This window comes from Ictidomys tridecemlineatus, chromosome 2, assembly GCF_052094955.1.
Source record: "Ictidomys tridecemlineatus isolate mIctTri1 chromosome 2, mIctTri1.hap1, whole genome shotgun sequence".
NCBI lineage: Eukaryota > Metazoa > Chordata > Mammalia > Rodentia > Sciuridae > Ictidomys > Ictidomys tridecemlineatus.
Window position 1 is genome coordinate 216,324,092 of NC_135478.1, and position 16,496 is coordinate 216,340,587.

At 49.1% G+C, this 16,496-nt stretch overlaps 1 protein-coding gene across 5 annotated transcripts in view; it reads right to left on the reverse strand.

Annotated features, from left to right (window-relative positions):
• Kiaa1549 (KIAA1549 ortholog) overlaps positions 1-14,704 on the reverse strand; it is a 145,156-nt gene extending 130,452 nt beyond the window's left edge. For all 5 annotated transcript variants that reach the window (XR_013435441.1, XR_013435440.1, XM_078040609.1 and 2 more), the window contains exon 1: positions 14,539-14,704. Coding sequence is in view for 3 of the 5 variants with exons in the window: in XM_078040609.1 (XP_077896735.1) it covers positions 14,539-14,689 (151 nt within the window). In the remaining 2 variants the exon portion in view is untranslated. The remainder of the gene's footprint in view (positions 1-14,538) is intronic.
• Between the last annotated feature and the right edge of the window lie 1,792 nt (positions 14,705-16,496).

Below are 16,496 nucleotides of genomic sequence, written 5' to 3' on the forward strand. Positions count from 1 at the left end.
ACTCATGGTGGCAAGTCTCCAAAGATAACCATCATCCAATCCTAAGTGCATACTATCCCTCCTGCCCCTTGGAAGCGGGGCTGGCTTTGTGATTTGCTCTACCAGAGTCACCGTTGCTTCTTTCAGAAAACTTCAAGCCCGGGATCTTAAGAGGACTAGCAGCTTCTGCATCATCCCTCTAGGCAGCCACCTGCCCATCACCAAGTCCTTTACCCTGAGACCACTTTGCTCCCGGGAAGCCCAAGCTGGCCACATGGGAAGAGAGAGGGTGGACCTGTGGGAAAATGCCAGGAGACTGGACATGGGAGGGAAACCAAGTTAGACCCCATGGCTCAGGTCAGGTACCAGCCCAACACAGCCACGGGAGAGACCCCAAGCAGGTTCCTGACCCACAGATTCACGAGAAATAATAAACCACTGTGGTTTTAAGACATTCCATGTTGGAGCACAGCCATAAATAACTGAAACAACACTCCCCTGTGGCATTGAAAGACCACTCCATCTTACCTCCCTTCTTAAAGTATCTCCATGTTGCCGTCTTTTTATCTACATCTACTGCCAGTTCTCGGGCCTCTCTCCATCACCACAGCAGTCCCCTTATTATACCACTTGGTACACTGTCTGGCAGTTACTTATACATGGAATGCTCTCTCCTGTGTGACTGAGCTCCTTGAGGGCCACGTTCATCATAGTATCTCAACATCCAGCACCGTGCTCAGCACGTGGCAGGGAGAACTCAACAAATGAATGACACAGGAGCGTGCACACAAAGCCGCCTGCACACAAAGCCGCCTGCACACAGCCGCCTGCCTGCACACGTGCACTCTGGAGCTAGAAAATCCAAGATGACAACGGAAGAACAAAGCACAGGTGCCAGGTTAGCAAAATTCCAGAAAGAGACAAAATTCAAAAGGCACAAGACAGACCCCACAGGGGAGTCAGAAGCCACCAGCTGAAGGAAAGCCCCTGGGACTTGGTTGTTTCTGTGCAGCACTAGTTGACGCTGCCTGACACAGTGCAGATGCCACAGCAGGTCAAGTTCTCCTCTCACGGGAGCGGGACACTGAATAGGAGGAGGGAACAGAGGAACATGGAGGCTGTCAACGAATAAAGTCAACGTAAACTGCAACAGAAAAATCAGAACAGTTACAGGAATAAGATTTCTGGAAATTATTGGGCAGGTTAAACTTTGACACCAGATTCAGGCAAGAACTCAGAGCATTAATGAGCTGAGTTTTACAGAGAACTGAGGAAAAGCTCAAGAGGCACAGAAAGCCACGGAAGTAGGACAGCTTCCTCCGCTGGCTGGGTTTTGAACAAGGGACCTCTCTGAAGGCACTGCCTTCCTCCCAACAAAATTTCTAGTTAATGAGAAATGGATTTTAAACCAATGGCCTACGCTAATTTACGAACAAAGAAGATGGAGTACACCACACACTCTGCTGCCAGGAACAAACCGCAGAGAAACAGAGCCATCAAAACAAGACAGAAATGTTACCGAAGCCACAAGCACACGATCCAGGACACAGTGGAGAAGAAACGCAGAAAGAAAATGTCACGCAGCTTTAAGAAGAAGATCACCTTCCATGATGGAGGAAACAGAATACGGCTCAAAACATGAATCTTAGCTTTCTGCCATCTTTTATTGATGTTAAAAATGTTTTATCTGCTGAAATTAGACCAAAGGGCACCTCCATACAACTTTCCAAAATCCACTTCCTTCACTTCTCTTAAATAAGGTTTGGTGAGCGCCTTCTCAGGGCCAGTCCTGAGGGTGCCTTCAGTCAGGGCTTCTGCGAAGGGCAGGGCTTAGATCTGGGGCCACAGAGATCATTTGCCCAAGCAAGCAAATCTGTGAGCAGGCTCCTCAGTGGGAGAGACCATGAGGTCATTCTCTAATACGACCCAGACCAGGGGAACCGTGGCTGCGGGTGGCACACTCATCCACAGGGTTAGGAGGACTCCTACTAGCTGCGACTCCTTATGCAAACTAGTGAACTTCTCTAAACTTTGTCTTCCTCATCTAAAAAATGGGTATCACAGTAATATCCACCTCATATGATCGTGTAGATGAAACAAGAGACACTAGCCTCCCAGGGTGTTTGGCACAAGGCAAGCTCTCTGTCACTGTTAGAATTCTTCCCAGGTCAGTCTTGAGATTTCTGCAGAAGACGACTAGAGAAAAAAATGCAAAGGAGAGCTCCAATGAAGGATCAAATGCCAATAAACAATCGAAGAAGTGCAACTGTTAAGGAGATAATTCTTGCCTAGGAGTTTGGCAAAGATAATAAAGATCCGTAACAGGCTGTATTATGGAGGGTGGAAGCAAAATTGGCACTCTGATTCATTGCTAGAGAGAATATAGATTGCTTCAACCTTTCTTGAGAGCAATTTGGCAAAATATATCAAAATTTAATATGTGCACACTGCCTAGTCCAGCAATTCTATTTCTGGGAATTTATTCTATGGCAATAATTAGAAAAGTGTGTAAAGATGTATGTACAGTGATGCTCAGAACAGCAGAAAGCGATATAATTATTATCCATCAACAGAGAACTAATTAAACAAAATACAGAACCTCCACGGTGTCGGATAATATCATGATGCGGATCTATATTTCCTGACAACATAAAGATTCCGTGATAAAGTACGAAGTGAAAAAAAAGCAAGTTGCCAAACCACAGGCGGAGTGTGATACTACTGCTGTGTGTGTGTGTGTGTGTCTGCTTCTGTGTGTAAAAAAGTCTGGAAAGAGACACCAAAATGTCACAGCTGAGTGGCAGGATCAGGGGTGATTTTTGCTTTCTAAAAGCCTTTATACCTTTGTGTAATCATCTACATTCATTCAATGTGCAACGGATTTTACATTCCAAGTCTCAACACATCACCCTCTGATCAAACACATCACTTCTTTCACACCTGAGGCCCCGCTCCTCCCAGCTCTCTGGCCTCCTCTCATCCCCAGAGCCAGGTGCCCTTATACCTTTCGAGGCCTCTCACCTGGCTACTTCCTCTGCTAGAAACATGGATGCCCCCTTGCCTCCTTCAAATCCTGGTTTAAATGTCACTTTTATGAATCGAACCAAATATTCACATGAAGTCCTACCCCCTATAACCTCAGAATAGGACGTTCTGTAGAAACAGGGCCGTGCAGACGTGATTAGGATGAGGTCATTCAGAAGAAGGGCGGGGTCCTGATCCAGTAGGGCTGTCCTTATAAAAAGGAGAGATTTTAACCGGACACACAGAGAACACCATGGGAAGACTGCACCACAAGCCAGGAACTGCAGAAGCCGGGAGAGGGGCCCGCCAGGCACTGTTCCTCAAGGCCTTCGGAGGGAGTAAGGTCCTGCCACGCCTTGATGTCAGACTGCAGAACTGGGAGACAACAGATTCCCGTCGGTTAGGCCACTCCATGGGTGGAGCTTTTGTAACAGCAGCCGTAATCTCTCTCAATGGGGCTTCACAAACCCCCAGATTAAAACTGCAAATCCTGAGTCCCAGCTACTTACCTGCTCTCTTCACCACGGCACGTCCCATCTAGGAACACATCATGTGATTAATGTTGCTCAGGGCTGGACCCCAAGGGCCCAGCACAGAGCAGGCACTGGAGAAAGACTCGCTGCTTTAGTGGGCAACAGCACTGCATGAACCCTGCCCTGACCGAGCCTCCGGTCTAGTGTAGGGAGACAGAGTAGACGTCCAGAGATACCTATGATGACGAGAGTCGCCAGGCAAAATTAAGGAGGCAGGATCTTAGGGATGAAGGCAGCTCCTCACTTTTTAAAACAGCATTAGAGGGGCTGGGGTTGGTAGCTCAGTGGTAGAGAGCGCTTGCCTAGCACTTGCGAGGCACGGGGTTGATCCGCAGAACCGCACATAAATAAATAAAATAAAGATATTGTGTCCATCTATAACTGAAAATATTTTTTAAAAAATAAAAAGCTTTAGGGAATGCCTCTCTGAGAACACCAGATTTGAGCAGAGACCTGGAGGAAGTGGAGTAACCCATGCCGATAAAAATCTGAGATAAGAATGTTCCAGGCAGAGGGAACAGTAAGTACTAATTATTGCAATGAATGCATATTGTTTTTCTAATCTGGAAAAAGCCAATAAAGCTATTGTAACCCTCAAAAGGCATAAAAATATTTAAAAGTCCAATTCCAAAGGCTAGGAAGAAGAGTCTGATTTTACAAATTCTTAAGCCTCTATCAACTCGGGAGACTGAAAGCAGGAGGATCCCTTGAGCCCAGGAGTTCAAGGCCAACCTGGGCAATACAGCAAGACCCCGTCTCAAGAAATAAATAAATAAATATTAAAAAAAATAAAGACCATACAAGGAAAAAAAATAAATCAAAAAATAAAGATTCTCCTCAGCCTCCATTCAGGCCCAGGTTGAAAACCCTAACCCCCTTCTCCAACTGCCTTCCCCAGCCCAGACCCCAGCAAATGACCCTCGACAACAGGAGGCCTGAGAGAGGAAGGGATGGGAGGAAGCAAAGCTGTCCTGAGGGGGAGAGTCCACTCCTGCTACCCTACCAGCTAGGTCCCTCTCCACCACAATGGTTATTCTTTAAAACAACTGTGGTTAAAAAAAAAAAAAAAAAAAACATAAAATTTGCCCTCTGAACCATTCCCAGTGTACAGTTCAGCGGTGCCGAGGAGATTCACATTGTTGCGCCACCAGTGAGCTCTTGTCACCTTGTAAAACTGAAACTCTGTACCCATTAAACAGCCCTCCACTCCTCCCTCCCCGGGCCCTGGCAACCACCATTCCACTGGCTGCCTCTGTGGTTTGCCTATTTTAAGTGCCTCGTGAAAGCAGCAGCATACGGCATCTGTCCTTTGGTGTCTGGCTTATGTCACTCAGCATCATGTCCCCAAGGCTCACCATGCTGCGTGCATCAGGATTCCCTTCCTTTCTAAGGCTTCGTGAATGTTTCATTGTATGTCTGGACCACATTTTGTGTATCTGCTCCTCTGCTCCGGGACACCTGTTTGCTTCAACCATCTGGGGTGCTGTTGTAATCCTAGGTAGCTAACCACCCTGACTCCTGCTGAGATCCATTCAGGAAGACCAGAATGGGACAAAAGGCTTGGGAACATGCGGGGACCCTGTGGGGAAGTTCAGAGCAGGAGCAGGTCTGTGAGCACATCCAGACACCAACTCAGCTCTGAACCTGCCCTTGGTTTTCCCAGTCAACTTGAAACCTGGGCTAGAATTTGACACGTTAAGACCCCCACTAATTAGGTAGCAACCAAAAATCTCTCAAACACACCCAAACTCCATGAGAAACTGCCTAGGCCAGAGTTTCCCAAATCCTAGTGTGCACATAATCACTGGAGAGGCTGTCTACAGTAAATTCGTTCAGGGGACCGGGGCGGGGCCTGGGTACATTTCCAACAAGCTCCCAGGTGAAGCTGACGCAGCTGGTTTCAGGAGCTCACCTGGGGCACAGCAAAGCCCAGCAACTTCCCACCAGTTCCCACCTGTCTCCCAGGCTTTGCCCCCCCACACATACACACACAGCTGGCTCCATGAGAATACTTGTTTTTGTATGTTTTAGCCTCCCCTCCCCTTGCCCGGCTTTAAAGCTCCCAGCAATACTTACCCAGCATTTTTAAAGCGGCCCTTCAGACTGTCTGGCTCCAAAGTTAATCCCAGCACCCAAAATGCTAAGTGATGAAGGGCTCCTTCCACAGGCCCAAACAAGAGGCCAGAGAAACAGCAGCAAGGAGAGTTTCCAGATGACTGCACAGGGCTGCGAGCTCCCAGCCCATCACCGGCAGCCAGGAGCCTCCAGTGTCCTTGCCCTGGACAGCCCAGGAAGGCTGTCGCCTCTCATTCTCTCCAAGGCTCTAGGCCATCCAGGGTGGCTGGAGGAGTGAAGAGAGTACCCCCCTGGGCCACTACCAAGACTGGCCTTCCAACTCCCTGGGCCCAGTCCACTGCCTGGCATCTCTTTCACCCCTCTTCTTACTCTCCTCCAGAAACCTGCTGTATTTTCCCCAATTCCCGATTCCACCCATGCTGACTATATACACCTTTATTTTATTTATTTATTTTTACACGGTGCCGAGGATTGAACCCAGTGCTTCACGTGTGCTAGGAAAGCTCCACACTGAGCCACAGCCCAGCCCCTGACCTGCCACCCTCCACCGTCACAAGCTGCCCCCCCTGCATCTCCATGGCCAGAGCTCTGACCCGTTCTGCCTTCCTCCTCTCCAAAATCATCCCTCCACTCTTGCCGTGAGTCCCCATCCATTCACACCCAGGAGGCTCTGCCCTGCGCTTTCTGCCCCCCTCTCAGCAACACCTGTCTCCTGCCGCCCCACCCACAAGGGCTTCTTCCTACCTCCTCTCCTCCACCTTACTACTCCCCCTTCTGCCATCCCTAACTCTACTTCAACTTCACTCCTTGAACACACAGCACCCCAAAGGACACCGGCCCTCTGAAGGGCTGGGCCCTACTCTGTCATTGCCACATCTGTCAACTCAAACCCACACTTCAGGGTTGAAAAACAGCCTCTCCACTGCTAAGCCTCAGGCTGGGGTGGGCCAACTCGGCGTTCAGCTGTCCCCCACCTCTGCGTTCAGCTGTCCCCCACCTCTGCTGCTGGAGGGACGGTGCTGGCCCCCTGCAGCACCAACACGCTGAAAACCTGGCACCCACTGTGTCCAGTCTCTCCCATCCCACATCCCTTCTCCCCCCTGTCCCATACCCAGGGCGACAGGGCACGGGCTTGACTCAGGTCTGGAATGTGATGAGAGCCACAGCAGCTGTGGCAGACTCAAGAAAGGAAGCATGTGACCCACTGGTCCCTCCAACTGAAGGTGGAGGATGAACTGGATGGAGCCAGGCCACTTCAGTGGCCAGAGAAAAGATGACAGGAGCTGGGGTGGGGACAGTGGGAGTGGGAATGGCAGGGAAGAGTGGACAACTTGAGATACTTCCTCCTCATGGTGCACGATGTTCAGGTCTCTCCCTTCATGCACTGCGGGTTTGAGGCCCAGCTTACGGCCCTTCCCACCCTGCTCCTGGCAAGGTCAACATACTTGGATGGTATTATCCACCCAGATCATTCCACATTCCACTTCAACAACTAACTCCCGAACTACACCTACCTTGGTCATTACCCAGGACCAAAACCAGAGTCCATGCACTCCTGAAACACCACTCACCGACCCCTCCCGCCCTCTCTCCGCCTCCCTCCTCATACTCCTGCCTGGGGTGCCTCCTGGACCCTTTCTCCCAGTCCTTTTCCCACTGCTCCATCCAATGTTCACTTCCTTCCTCCTCCAGGCCGGACCCCACACAGTGCCCTTCATCCACCTTGGTCAGCTTCCTCAATTCCCACTGGCATTACCCCAATGTCTCAAGCCACTCAATCACTCACCTTTCCCTGGTCACCACGGAATGTCAAGTGCTGCAGGACAAAAATCATGCAGCATGGGTCCTGACTCATTATCGATGTCTTCCAACCCCTTAGACTTCACTCCCAGGCCCCCTCCAATTCCTTCTCCCAACCCCCTTCTCCCCAACCCTTCTTCTGCTGATCCTGCCTTCCCACCTGAACTCCCCACTTCAGGTGAGTTGTGCATCTGTCACGCCTGCCCTTCCTTAAATTTTCAACCACTGTCTCTTTACCGGCTCCTTCTTGTGGCTTATAAATATGGTCAAGTCTTAATATGTTTTAAAACTTAAATCAATTCCATGCCGCCAGCAGCCTACTCTCAGGAATAACTCAAACCTCTCCAAGCACGAGAAAATCTTAAAGAGCCTGTTGAACATTGCAAAAATGCAAACGCTGCTTCAGCAGATCTAACTTGACCATGCGTCAGGATGTGTGACAAGTATCCCAAGAGATGTGGATCAGGTGGCCCTGGTACCCTCATACCCTTGGAGGGCTGGGGGTACAGCTCAGTGGTAGAGTGCTTGTCTAGCATATAAAGGGTCCTGGATTCACACCACACATACAAAAAAGTACGGTAGCATAGCATCTGACATGATGGATCACTCACTCAAATAAAAACTCTCCCCCACCCGCATGCTTTCACAGCACCATGTAGTCACAACAGTCCCTGTTGCTCAGGGGCTCTTCTTTCTCTTCCCCTTTCATCATTAGTTTCCTGGGCCTTGTCACTGGTGCCTTCTCCTCTCATGCTCTCCCTGGGTGGTGTCTTCCACATCTGTGACTTCAGCTACCATCAAATCACCATGTGACAAACTTTTCCTAAGGACTGAATCGGGGACGGATGAATAAACAAGTGAATGTCCACCACAGTCCACACAGTTCTCAGCAGGTGGAGCATGAGCACTGACAGAAGGGGAGTTATTCTAAGTTCATGGGCAAAAGGACTTGAAGAGACAGATATAAAAAAATAAAATAAAATAAAAACATACAAGTGACCAAGAAGCACATGAAAAAATGTTCAGCACCACTAATCCTGAGGGCAATGCAAATTCAAACTACAATGAGATGCCACCACACACCTATGGGAATGGCTTTTATCAAAAAGACAAAAGCACAGTCCTTGAAGCAGCTGCTAGACTGAGCATTAACCCTCCAGTTGCTGGATCTTGGAGAGGTAGGAGAGAAGAATCCTGAGGGAGGGTGGGAGGACAGGGAGGCTCAGGGCACTAGGGGATGGGGGCAAGGGAAGTTCAGCACAGCAGCTGTCTACCAAGGGCATGGCAGTATTTCAGGCTGTAACCATTAGCCAAATGTTCATAATGAATGAATAGGCAGCAAATCAAGGCAGCTCTGGAGAGCTGTCTCATACAAAATGGAATAGGGCTTTATCAGTCCTAAAAGCAGGTATGTCTCAGGGTCTCTTGAACATCTGGATTAGCTGCAGATTTAGACTCGGACTCCAGCGTTCCAACACTACTTAGTCCCAGAAGGCTGGGTCAGAAGGCATGGCCTCACCCAGGGCTCCTCACCAGGGCTTCTCAAACTTAATATGCAAGTGAAATCACCTGGGGATCTTATCCAAGGCAGATTCTGATTCAGAAGGTCTAGGGTGAGATCTGGAAATCCGCATTTTCAACTACCAGATGATAATGATGATGCAGGTGTGTGGACCAGTGAGGGTGGCAATATTAGATTTTTACTAATAAAGAGAAGTAACACCTGAAGCTGTAAACCACAGCACACTGCAGCATTATTAAAGGAGATGGAAAAATAAAGAGACAAAGAGTGGGGAAAAAAAGAGAGAAAGCAAAGGATGTGCCCTGGTGTAGGCATGCAAGAGGAAAGAATGGAAGGGGTTTGTTTTTTTATTTTTGCAGTTCTGAGGATTGGACACACGGGTGCTCTGCCATTGAGCTATATTCCCAGGCCTTTTAGTTTTGGGGGGTTTTATTTGTTTGTTTATAAGGTGGTCTCTCTCAATTGCCCAGGCTGTCCTTGAAATTGTGATCCTCCTGAACAGCTGGGATTATGGGCATTCCCTACCATACCTGCCTGGAGGAGTATTTTAAAAAAGAAGAACTCAATGCAATAGCAAGAGTGAACCTCTCCTCAGCAGGTCACCAGCATAAACAATTACTGGGCAAAGAGAACTGACAGGTGCAGAAACCCTATAGGAACAGAATTGATGCTGCCTACAGTAAGCATCCAAGGCACCCAAGATGAGGCTTGAAACAGCACTGAGGGCACTTGGAGGCAATCTATCTCTTTCATCCCCTTTTAACACTGATGGGGAAACCCAGGACAAGGCAACTTGCCTGTAGTCACAGAGTAAGCTGTGGGCAGAAACGTGCACACCCAAGTTGTCTAACTCATTATCCAACAGATCCTGCCGCCTGAGCACTGGAAAGAGAAACAGCATCCTGGAGAGCTCCAGATGAAGGGTGGGTGGGTACAACTTGAAATCAAGTGAGTCAGAGCAGGGACTTCCTATCTGGGAAAATTCACCTGGTGTAACCATGACAGTAATGAGCCGGCTCCATCACCCAGGGCACTGACAGAAAACCCCTGGTTCTCAGATCCCCAGTGACTTTCAACCACTCCCTATGGGGCTCTGCATTCAGGCCTCAGGGAGACACTGCTGATCCAGGCTGCAGAAGGCAGACTCAGCAGCAGGCTCTGCACTTCTCCTGGAAACCCTAAGAAAAACCAGAAAATCACAAGACCAAAAACAGTTGCAACCAAACAAAATAAAGCAATAGTTCTAGCAATGAAAACACAACAGCAAGATGCTAAATGGTGCATCTCCAAAGCACTATAGTTCTCAGTTCCAGGGTGCATAGTATCCACCTCAATGGTTTTGAAGTATAAAATTTTGACTCTAAACTTGTCAAAATGAAGTTCCCCAGGCACCACTACCAAACATTTAAATTTAGGACAAGAAGGAACCTTGAAATCTAAATTCTTAATAAGCACCCCCAATCCCAAATGATGTCGACGCTGGAGGCCCCAGACCACACTTGCCTAACATTTATCTAAGTCTTTGCTCACAGGATATGAAACCATCACAAAGTATAAATACAATGAAAAAAAAATTGTAAAAAAGAAAAAACAGATTTTGATAATCAAAATAACTCCAAATTCCTCATTTCAAAATTTTATAAACTTTAAAAGAAAAATCCACTGGAAGGGGAAGTACAGCAAGTAGAAACAACAGTGGATGCTATCCTTACATTTAATATGTAAAGACTTAAATACATATCCAAACTGACAAATGAACAAAAATACAGAAAAAAAAATCACAGGATATAAATACAAAATAAACAACAAAAAAAGTCCAACACTAAAGAAATTTAAAAGATGCAAATTAAAACAATTATTACAAACATACCAACACGGGTTTTTAAAATGATATTCAGTGCAGGTGATGACAGGATGCAACTACCCAATCTCCAAGGGTTTATTTTATAATTACAACTTTGAAAAAATTGATGCATGCACCCACAATCTGAGCACTTACTACACAACCAGCACTCTACACAAAACATGAAGAAACACAGCCTGATTGGCCTGACAGTTTAATCACATTCTAATTCCAAAAAAGACCCACACATGCAGAAAAAAATATATAGACAAAGCTTATCTCTGCAGCTATTTATCCATGTCATTTTTTATAGCCACTAAAAAAAAAAGGACTGGAAATGGAAGAATAATTAAATTATTAGGCTAGAAAATTGCATTTTCTAATAAAATCTAATGGATAGGAAAATGTTGAAGTTAAACATTGAAAAAGTCATAAATACAATTAAGCATATAATTTGATTCTCACTTTTTTTTAATGTTAAGAAGATTAACCTAGGGGACGAGGTTATGTCTCAGTGGCAGAGCACTTGCCTAGCATGCCTGAGGCACTGGGTTTGATCCTCTGCACCACACAAAAATAAACAAATAAAATAAAGGTATCGTGTCCATCTACAACTAAAAACAAAAAAATTTTTAAAAAAAAGATTAACCTATTTACAGCATCATTGATGGGTTGTGGGATTGTGAGTAACTGTTTTCTGTACCTTTTAGTAACTTCCAAATTCTGCAGAGCTATCTATCAATTTCATAATGACTATTATTTTTAAAAAAGACTTATCTCTGAATAGGGCAAAGGATCAGGGCATGATTCTTTCTTTTTATATTGTGGATGGCGAATTGCCTAAAAGCACTGCATTCAAAAGAAAGTCCAAAGTATTACAAGTTGTTTCCACAACAGTGAACAGTCAAAACCAAACTTATAAATGTTTTCTTTAAGGAAAAAAATCAAATTCAAAATGATGAATGAAATAGAAATAAACAAGAAATCAATAACACAGAAGTTTAAAGATCATAATAAGGATGTCACCTGGAAAGCAGACTATTGAACAGAAGTTCTAGAGAAAAGAGAAACCTACTAAAGGAGGGGAGCATGGTCAGATGGTCACAGAGGGGACCGCTCCCTGGCAGAGGGACTCCAAAACAGGACCAAGGCACACCATCTTCTAACTAACACTGCTTACTCTTCAGAGAAAACACACCACCATAGCAGCATTGAGCAAAGCTTCTTCCCACTGCTGGTCAAAGTCCAACACTCAGGACTTAGCAAAGAGGTTCTAGTGGCAGAAAGAAGACACAGGCCAAATAACTGTGATGCCACCTCTTCCAAAGATGAACAGCTGTTGGCCAGGCCCAGGCATCCCACAAGCAACCCTGCTATATCAGGAAGCTACCCTCTGCCAAGGTCATCCCCCACATGAGGATGGGGGTTGGAAGAATGGGGGATGTAGCTCAGGGGCAAAGAGCTTGACTAGCATGGCAAGGTCCTGGGTTCAAGCCCCAGCACTGCAAAAGAAAAAAAGAGAGAGAAAAAAAAAAGAAGGATCAGGATCAGGGGCCACTTCCATACTGAGGAGCCCTGCTAGTATGTCCCTCTCTGCCTTTTGTCTTTCCTTACCCTAAACAGTGCAATATAAGGATCTGTGCTTGCTCACACACTGCTTTGTGTTTCCAATTGGATCCTGGAGGACCAGGTCCTTGTAATTGGGCCCTCTATTTCTTAGTTCTTAGTCTACCACCCAGCCCGGAAGCAGTTGTGCAAATCAGAGAAGTCCGATACACAAATTAGTGAAAGGATGACGTCTCTGCTTCCGTGACGTCAGCTCTAGGTTGGAAATGTAATTTCAGGTCACTGTTTGCATGTTTGGATTGGGGGTGGAGGGGAACAGAAAAGGGCTTCTAAAGAAGAGAAATTTCTGGAAGGATAGTCCCAACTGCTCTACTATTTAATTCATCAAAAGAAGAACTTATATTCACCACAACCTCTGCAGAATATCTAAATATCATATGGACATGGGGAAGCTATTGAGGACAGAGTCTGAACTAACCACACCTCAACTCCTGAAGCCTTAGTCTCCTCCTCTGTGAAGTGGGAACAGTAATGCCTAATTACTAGCATGATTGGATCGTGTATATAAAATGTAGCACCTGGCACACAGGACACTCTGTAATGGAAACAGTTTGCTGTGTCCCATGACATGAATCCATTAGTATCACAGGGCTTTCTTTGTTTACTGAAGCCAAGCACTCTTCAGGATTATCACCTCTCCTCTCTTTTCTTCTCCTCTCCTCCTCTGAGGGAAGAGAAACTCAGGGTTGGAACTAGCAGGCGGCAAGACTGGAGCCTGGTGGACTACACTGGGTGAAGCCATTTGCACTAGTTGTATGCTTCCTAAAAGAGACCCACTCCGTCAATGCCAACTATGGTGTGGCTCCCTGAGACAAGGCCCCACCCAACTAGGGGAAATTCTTATGGAGGCTTCAGACGTGGACCTGTCTGTGGGTCAAGAGCAGTGGGGGAGGGAGGTTTAAAGTGATGCCTCTGCACCAGCTAGCCTGTGACCTTGAGCCAGTCACTTCTCTGCCTTAGTTTCCTCTTACATGCAGAGTGGTCCCATTCTATGATCCTAAAGTCCCTTCCTCTGCTTCTATTGCACACGCCCTCCATCTCACCAGTTATAATGCTGTCAGGCCCAAAGGAACACCTTCAAATGTTCCAATTTTGTCCAAAGCCACTTGGCAGTCCGTTGGCCCCACTCCCACAAGAAGGGAGGATTCTGAGCAGCTTCCATGGCTCTCTGTTTTTTGTTCAGTGTGCAGAAGCTCTCCACCCCTAGCTGCTCATTCCACCTTCCCTTTTCCACCCACAAAGTGGCCAAGTGTGTGTGCTGGGGCAATCACTGGTTTGCAGTGTGTCCGCTCAGACCCCGTCTCCAGGCGGTCCTGTGTGTACACTCGGGGTGGACAAATAAACATTTCAGAGAAGCAATATGAATTAAATCATTTCCTCAACAAACAAAACCCACCCACATGCTTCTTCATAAATCATGCCTCTTAATTCCATGCTGATGAACAGTCACTAAATTGCATCCATTATAAAAACAACCCTTACTCCTTTCATGCCCTGACACTTAAGAATCAAAATATTTTCACACTCCATTGTACTAATAATGCCTTTGCAGAATTAATATCAATAGCTATTTCCCTGGAAAGACCCATAGCCAGGGCGCTTTCCAAGAGATTTTTCTTTGAATGTTCTTTGTGTCCTGGCTCACTGGGGGACACCACCAGCCTGCCTGCATCTGGGGGACGCTGGCTGCTCACGGCAATGCCATACTGTCTTAAAGCCCATACCGAATGTACTCCTTCGCCCCGACAATAAAGTATCCCCAAACATTCGACATGTCACATTCATACAGCCATGCACACATACAATTTCAGTGCCTGCATTCTGCAGAAAAAAAGAAGGCACATTCGGTTGCTGGAGCCACCAGACCCGCCTCGGGCTCCACGGTTCACAGAGGATGGCTTTGCAGACCTTTAGCAAGACTGGCCAGAATCCGCTCGCTTTTTCCTTTTATTTATTTATTTCCTCCGTGCCTTTATTTGCTGGGCCCAAGAAGAATGGAAAAGCATCTCCAGAACGGAGGGCGAGGGAGCCGTGGAGAATAAAAGAGGATGGGCGGGGAGAGCCGGGGTTTGAAAAGATTGGCAGTACCGGCCGGCAGGGTCGCGGCCGCGTCCCGGGGGTCTCGGGGGGCTTACCTGGGGCGCACGAGGCCGGCGGGGCCAGCAGCAGCAGCCAGAGGCCAGGGAGCAGCAGCCCCGGGCGGCGGCGGCGGGCGCGGCGGGCGGAAGGCCCGCGGCCGCTCGGCCCCGGGACCAGCGCGACCCCGGCGCGGGGCTTCCCCTCCATGGCCGCGCCTCGGCGTCGGCGCCGCGCCCCCGGCACTCCCGGCCGGCGCCCCGGCCCGGCCTCGCGGCTCGGCGCGCTCAAGCCGTGGAGGGGCGGCCGCTGCGGCTGCGGCTGGGACGGGGCGCCGCGCACCGGCGCGGAGGGAGGCCGGCGAGGCGGGGGCGGGCCGGGGGCCGGAACCGCGGACAGGGGCCGCCAGCCGCACGCCGGCCTCGCCGCTCCGCCCCCTTCGGAGCCTCGGAGCCGCTGCCCGGCAACGCGCGGGCCCGGGCGCGGGGAGGCGAGCACCACCTCCCGGCCGGCCCGGCGCCTGCCTGCGGGGCGGCCCAGGCGGCGGGCGCGGGCGCGGCGGCGGGGCCGGTGCCCAGCCCTCCCCCAGGACCCGCCTCCCGGGAGGGGACGCGGGGGACGCGGGAGGCCTGGGCCGGGCGAGCCGCGGGCGCCGCCCCGACCCGGCACCTAGCGCCGGGTCCCGCCGCCCTAGCTCCCCCGGGGCGCCTGGAGCGGGGAGGCCCGCGAGGAGGGGTCGGAGCCGGGGGACCTGGCCAGCCCCGAGGGCGGCGGGCCTCTCGCTCCTCCTCTGCCGCCGACTCGGTGCGGGCAGCAGGTGTGCGCCGAGCGCCTGCGTTCGAGGGCAGCCTTCAGGGCTGCAGAGCCGACAGAGCGGGGAGAAGTCGGGCTCCCGTCCCGAGAGCCCAGCGTTCAGTAAAAGGGTGAGGAAGCGCGCGCACAGCTCTCCATCCTTCCTTTCTCCCTCTCGGGTCCTGAGAAGACCCTGGCCCTCCACTCCTCACCCAGCAGGCCTTTGGGAAGCGGCCGGTGAACCGAATGGATGCAGAGCTGGAGAACCCCCACCCAGCCGGGCCCTTGGGGGATAAAACAACCCCCCTGGGAGGTGAAGGCAGAGTTTGGAGGTTAGATTTCTTGGGGAAAGGAGAAACTTAGAGAAGGAGGCTGACGTTTGTCAATCCCCGTGTGCCAGGCTTCTAACTCTGAGGACACCGGGTGGTTGGAAGGACTTGGAATGGTAAAACGGGTAGTTTGGGACGGTTGCATCCTGTTGGAGAACTTATACCAGCCAGGGTCCTAAAGCTGTGCATGGGGGTTGGGGCGGGGGGGCACTATTTTATTGTCCAAAAAACCATGACTGAGAGTGGAAAATGTGAATCATCTCTACTGACCAAAGGATCCCTCCAGGTTGCTCTTCAGCCAGGTTCCCCCCATAAGCCCTGGGAGGGGTGGTCCCACTCAAGACTGGAGCACCCTGTTCTAAGTATCTACCTGTTAGTTTTTGGGAAAATGGTTGAAAATAAAATTTGTTTTGTTTTGATGTCCTTGACGTGGAGCACATCATGAACAATCCTGGTGGCCCCTGCCCTGGCGGAAACGGGCTTTGCATAACTTGTCTCCAGCATACACACTCAGGTGGAGACTCTGCTTGTCAGAGCATGTCTGGTCCCTGGATATGGTGGCCCTAGATGTGGAACCTCTTGTTCGTGGTTTTCATGTTTTTTCTTTTTGTTGAACTCATTGTATAAACACCTCCTTTTGTCACCTGCTCAGCCAGTCCTTTAGCTCATGCAAGAGAGAATCAAACCAGCTAACAAAGACTCATTCATTGCATTGATTAGTAGTGTCTACCTCATAGGCAGAGTAGCCAGACAGCCTAGCAGCCATTCCACAGAATGGCAAGGAAGGCAAAGGGTGAACAATGTTTGTAGAGTTGTGGATCAGGAATTTGCATATTCTTAGTTATGCAGCAATAGTCATGATTATGTTGCAGTCTCTTACTGTGACCTGTGCACCA